Source organism: Acanthopagrus latus, chromosome 21, assembly GCF_904848185.1.
Source record: "Acanthopagrus latus isolate v.2019 chromosome 21, fAcaLat1.1, whole genome shotgun sequence".
In the NCBI taxonomy this organism is placed as follows: domain Eukaryota; kingdom Metazoa; phylum Chordata; class Actinopteri; order Spariformes; family Sparidae; genus Acanthopagrus; species Acanthopagrus latus.
This window is the reverse complement of record NC_051059.1, coordinates 26,895,471-26,901,470: the sequence shown is the minus strand read 5'-3', so window position 1 is coordinate 26,901,470 and position 6,000 is coordinate 26,895,471. Positions and strand designations below refer to the sequence as shown.

Below are 6,000 nucleotides of genomic sequence, written 5' to 3'. Positions count from 1 at the left end.
GAAGCTGTCAGAGGGTTCAGACCGTGTTCCTGCTGCTGCTGCTGCTGCTGCTGCTGCTGCTGCAGAGGAAACCGGAGGAACCGCGAGGTGTTCATACATAAAACACTGAGCTGGAACCCTCTGCTTTCCCCCAAGACAGCACCAGTATGCTGACTCCATCAATGGCCGTCTATATTTAGCATGTTGGTGGGTGTGCTTGTACAGATTAGGAAGTGTATGTGTGTGTGTTGGTTGTGTGCGCATTTGCTACAGCACGATGACACAGCCATGTACAATAAAGAGTCTCAGTTGCTAGGCAACCCCATCTAAAAACGCTCACTAACCAAAATATAGTAGCCTCTGAATGTAGCCGCAGCAGCAGCAGCAGCAGCAGGTCCTCGGCTCGAGTGTTTCTGAGGATCAGTTCGGATCCTGAGAGCAGCTTCTGGGATCATCATCTGACAACAGGCAGCTGCGCACCTGCATGCTCATGAGAAAACACTCAGCGAGGAGGAGGTGAGGAGCAGTAACAGGTTATCAACACCTGAAAGCTTCAGTGGTGATAACACAACACCTGCGCCAGGTGCAGGTTTTAATGAATATAGAAGCGCTGATGTTCAGAGAGAAATCACTGTTCGGTCAGGTCGGCTCAGCTTCTAAACACCAAGTCTTAAATCAGAGCTGACTCAAGTGACATCACTTGAGGACGTTTATCTGACTTCACCCACATCACACACCAACATTTGATGTGGAAAATTAGTGGAGTAAACCTTTAAACATGAATCCTGTACAGTTCATTAACGCCTGGTGAGATTCTTCTGGAGATTTCTTCCATTTTTCTCCACCAATAATTTATAATAACTGAGGCCGTCTTCTTGTTCCTTGTTCCCATGAGAATCTGCAATTCATGAGGTTGTTAATCTGTGATGATATTTGTTCTGAGCAAGTCACCATGTTGCTTATTTAGTTTGTATTTGTCCTCCTGCTGTTCTCAAATATAAAAGTGAGACATCTGAATGTGGCTGTAACAGGTTTTCTGCGGTCGACAGATGTTTAAAAGTGACGACAGAGAAGATTAAGATGGACAAAAGCTTTTCACACTCAGGCATCTTTGACTTGATCTAAATGAGCTGCAAGCTGCTTGTAACACTGTATTAATAACTGCTGATGAACAGACGCTGATGTTACACTGAGCCTTGACATCAGATCCAGGAGATGATATCAGTAAACACAGACTTGCTGATCCCCTGTGAATGTGCCACACCAAACACAAACACGAGGAGGAAATACGAGCCCCCTGCGACTCAGCTGGAGGGACTGATGGGGACAACATTTTAGGAAATTGGTCCAATATTGAGCCGGATCATAATGGAATCCTTCTGCAACCACCGTCAAAATACGTCCAGTTAAAGTGTTTGTGTTTGTCATTGACAGGCTCAGATTATTTAGTGAAACATATTCCTGCAGAGTTAAACATCTTTGTTGCGATCGCTCTCACCAGAGTCAGCACGCTCCGTTTGCAGAAACAATCATTCAAGCGTCTGACACACGCTTTGTTCAACAGAACACTTTCGGTTCAAACGATCACCAGCTCTGGTTTCGTCGTGAGTAAACCTTGAACTCACGCTGGCAGAAGTGAAGATGTTCTGGTTCTGTACGCTGCCTCTCTGATGTCCGCCCTCCTCTCACTCCTGCTGCTCCAGTAGTTTCACATCTGACTTAGTAAACTGATGGTTTTATTCAACCATTGCTTGTTTTACTGTCTCTGCAGATGGAGTGTCGTAGCTTGAGGGGTTTGAATCAGTGGCTGTTTGTGGTTAAACCAAAGATTCCATCAGTAAAAAGAAGAGCCTTAGTGGACCTGCAGTTCTGTGACTATGGCTGCAGAAGCTTCACTGGAACAAAAGAAATCTAAAAGCGTTTGTCCCCGTCAGTCACTTAGACATGAAAACTGCTGAGAATAGGGTTCAGGTTCAGAAGTACCACAGTTCCCTGCTCTGCTCTGAGTTTAGCCAATTAGCAGAGTTTCCCCATTTGCCCTTTAAAGAAACTCTTGAACTCCTGGTGTCACATTGAACTTCCTGCAGATGAAAGTGTCACTCGATGACCTCCAGAGGCCGGTGGCAGAAGTTCAACTCACCTTTTGGCCCCCTGGAAAGACTTCCAGTTCCTCTCTGCACTGCAGTTTGAGCCACGCTGAGTAATTATATCAGTGGAGAGTGACCTTGGTTAATTACATCACTGGGAGGAGGAGAGCGGCACAGAAAAGTGTGTGTCCAGAGCTTCACAATGCTGATCTGGAGAAGGAGCAGCTTTCCTGTAGGGGCGGGCTGTTGGAGTCTGAGCCAATAGGAGGGGAGCTGGGTGGCAGGTACACCAGGGAACAGATGTCAGGAGTCATTGGATGGAAGAAGAAGACTGTCGTTGCTCACAAGACAAGAAGATGATGTCGACATGAGAAAAATAAATGAAAAGATGTGAGGACAGAGGGAGAGGAGTGGATGGATATTGATTAAAAGACTCCGGATTGTTCCAGGCGTCACGCTCCGGACCTGCCGGTGAAGGATAAACGCACGCCTGACCGTCCGTCACGTGTTTCATCTCACGTCTGACAGGAGAGTCAGCGGTCACCGTAACGTCGCAGCCGAGCGTCGTTGCCCTGAGCCGACCCTCAGGTGGCTCCTGCTCCCAGGCTGCATGTGTAGGAATGTTCTGTAGAGTCCAACTGTACTGAGGCAGGAGGGGCTGCGCAGGTAACTCAACTTCAACATATAAGTTAGACTGAATATAACAGGAGAACAACACCTGAAACAGATGTTTGGTATCAGAACTTCCCATTAATCATGAGGTGATGCCTCGTATTGATCCGGTGACCCTCTGTGGGCTGGACACACTCGACTAAACTGTGTGTGAAGTGGATCAAACCAGCTCCATGTTCAGCAGCTGCTGACCCTCCAGTATGTTTAGCTGATCTACTTTGGTTTTATTAACTTGTAATAGAGTATTTTTACTGTAAAACGTTGGTACGTTTCCTCACTGAGTGCTTCTTCCTCCGCTGGTCAGTTGTGGTTGTTCAGTCAGTAACTCGGCTGTTTTACTGCCGTGTGGTTTGTCCAGGCGCTCTCACTGCTCTTTACTCCTACAGAGGAAAATGTTTTGAACCCTGAAAGCTTTCTGAATACAGTCTGGACTGTTGGGAGCTGATTGGGTTTTGCTTTGTTTCAGTTTCAGGAAAGTGTTTGTGGGTTGTTTCAGGTCAGCTGTTCAGTACCTGACAGCTGTGCTGACGCTCGGTCAGTCCTGCATGATTTTCTTCTCGATGAAAACAAACGGCCCAGAATCCCTTGCAGTTGCTATTTCTGTGGTTTCTGAGCGTCTCCCGAGGTCCAAACCCACGCAGGCGTCCACCTGTCTGAGACGCCGTGATTCAACTCTGCTCTGCTTCTGTAATGACAAAATGTACGTCAGCGAATATTTAATCCTGCATGACTCAGTGTCTCTGTTTCCCCTGATCTCAGATCAGACTCCACTTTTACTGAGGAATGTAAGTTTTGTTAGAGATAATAGAAAGTATTCAGTCATTGAAACTGATGGAAGCAGCGCGCCATCATTCATCGCCTTGTCTGCAGACACAGAAGCACCTGTTTCGTGTCACATTAATGTCGGTTATTTATCAAACTGATGACTTCAGGTGCAGATTTGATGAATCGTCCACCTGAGCTTCGTCTTTTCTAACACTCTGCGTCTCTCTCAGCCTCTCCGTCACCCTCTCGATCTCTCCGTCTCCGCCGACGTCTCCGTTTGTCTGTTGAGTGTCTTGGATAGCGAGCCGCTCTGCTCATGGTGGAGCAGATTAGAGCGTATTGATAGCTGAGGAAACGCTGGGCGGTCGCCTTGATGGAAGAAAAAGAACAAGTGTTAAGTTGCTAACGGCGTCACGCTGACTCGTCCCCGAGGGCTTCACACCACGCAAATGTCCCGGGTAATGAATAAGTCTGTCTGATAGTGGCCTGAGAAATGGATTGAAATGGGTCAAAAAAAGAAGGGAAGTATGTTTAAAACACAGGTGTGTGTTTGTAACTCCAGGATAACAGAACAATATGCTAAACTTCAGACTGAGTGAGGTGAAGCTCACAGGAACAGCCGGGTCTTCATCAGGAGGTCCATACTGCAGCTGGTGCACAGGGATGAGGCACGTCACGTACACAGTTTAAGTGAAGTGACACACGTGATGTTGTCATTGATGCCGCACCACGTGTTCCTCATGCTAACAAAGTCTTTTTCTTGCCTAAAAGTACGACGGAGGTCCTGCACGCTGCTGCAGTCACATCATCATGATAACAGTGACGTACTGAATCAGTGTTCAGCCTGTGAGGACGTGTCGACAAACAAAAGACGCCTGAATCAGTGATGTTGTCGTAAGTAATCAGAATAAAACCTTCTTTATTTAGTTTACAGTCAGTGTACAGAAGTCACAGGAATCATCTGAAAGGATTTAGATGTATTTACAGTCATGTTGGATGTTTTTGGTTGTTTTGAAGCAGATTCTAACAGCACGTTGTAAACAGTGTTTCTATGATGTAATGTGAGATTATTATTTTTATTATCATCATGTTACTGATGATGCTTCATGCTTTATCTCTCAGTGATCAAAGTGCAGGAAGAAAAACAAATACATTGCACAAACAGTTTAACCTACACATGAATACTAATGTGACCGTGTGTGTGTGTGTGTGTGTGTGTGTGTGTGTGTGTGTGTGTGTGAACACAGCTGCAGCTGGTGCAGATAATGAGCAGGTTTGGACGCAGCTCTCTGTTATTATTGTTATTACTGATGCTGTTTATTCAAACACCTACATCAGACCTCCCCGTAATTAACTTAACGAGCAGCAGCTGCGTTTGAACCTGCTGCGATGCTGCGCACGCGGCCTGCTGCTGTCGGAGTGCAGCGACGCTCACACTGCATTCTGGGAATGTTTGGGAGGAGCTGGACATTTAGTGAATCCATCGTGCTTTTCTTAAAATGGAGAGTTCAGATGATTGACCTGAAACTTTCTTAGCAGAGATTATAGATTTTGATGGTAGTTATAGTCTGAGGGAAAAAAATCTGTTTTACAGTTTCACTTATTTGACGATCGTAATGCTTTCATTTATTTTTACAATACTGTGAGTTTATAAAATCAAATGAGCTTTTTAAATGAGAGGTTTCAGATGAACTAAATAATACATAGACATACAGGTCAGAGGTCCAGTTTCAGGTGCACCAGGTTTGTTTTCATCTTGTGGTCACATGGTTTCACCTGCAGTCGTCTCTATTCCTTTAACTTTCCACACTGCACAATATGATTTAACGTCAGCAGACTTGCACCATTAAAAGTTAATCAGTTAATCAGTTATTAGCCATTCCTGTTTGAGGCGTTCCCGTGTGTGTACAGACAGATATGACCAGATTAGTTTTATGGATGTTTGTTTGTTTGGGACGGATGCTGATGCATCTTGTTGCAGATGAACTCATCACGACACATCAAGTGTTTATTTATTTCCAAAAAGAGAGAAAATCTGTGATACATCCGTGTTTGAAGTTAAAGAGATTCATTTTTAAGAAAAGCGACTGATGTGTTCATCTGCGACCTTGAAGTTGTCGGAGCGTACTGAACTTTTTGAATCCGTGTTTTTAGAAGAACAGATGTGAAACACGGCGGGTGAACTTCAAACCCCGGAGCGTTTCATGCTCATCAAGTTGTTGTCTGCCTCCGGAGAGCCTGCTGTCACTTTACAGCTCTGATTTAACTGATTGAGTGATCAAAGTGGTCGCTGCTTCTCTCTGCATGGTCCAAACTCCCTCTGACTTCAAACCGAGCCACACATCCGTCCGACGCTTCCTGCTCATTTGTTTCCGCCGCTGTTGAATTTGTACTTTTCTGCTCCTGGGTGACGTGTTTTTCATCCTGTGTGAATGTTTTCTCAGTGTGACAATAGATCAGAGCAGCGACGCAGCAGTCGGTAGGAAAGACTGCGGGG

General features: G+C 45.4%; 1 protein-coding gene across 2 annotated transcripts in view; it reads left to right on the top strand.

Annotated features, from left to right (window-relative positions):
- Positions 1-6,000, top strand: part of kcnq3 (potassium voltage-gated channel, KQT-like subfamily, member 3) — a 77,857-nt gene that overhangs the window by 23,627 nt on the left and 48,230 nt on the right. The window contains exon 1 of one of the 2 annotated variants that reach the window (XM_037082979.1): positions 4,329-4,397. The exons of the other annotated variant lie outside the window; for it this stretch is intronic. Within the exon in view, the coding sequence (XP_036938874.1) occupies positions 4,390-4,397 (8 nt within the window). The 5' untranslated portion in view covers positions 4,329-4,389. Of the gene's footprint in view, positions 1-4,328; positions 4,398-6,000 lie in introns of those variants that run through there. 2 annotated transcript variants of the gene reach the window in all.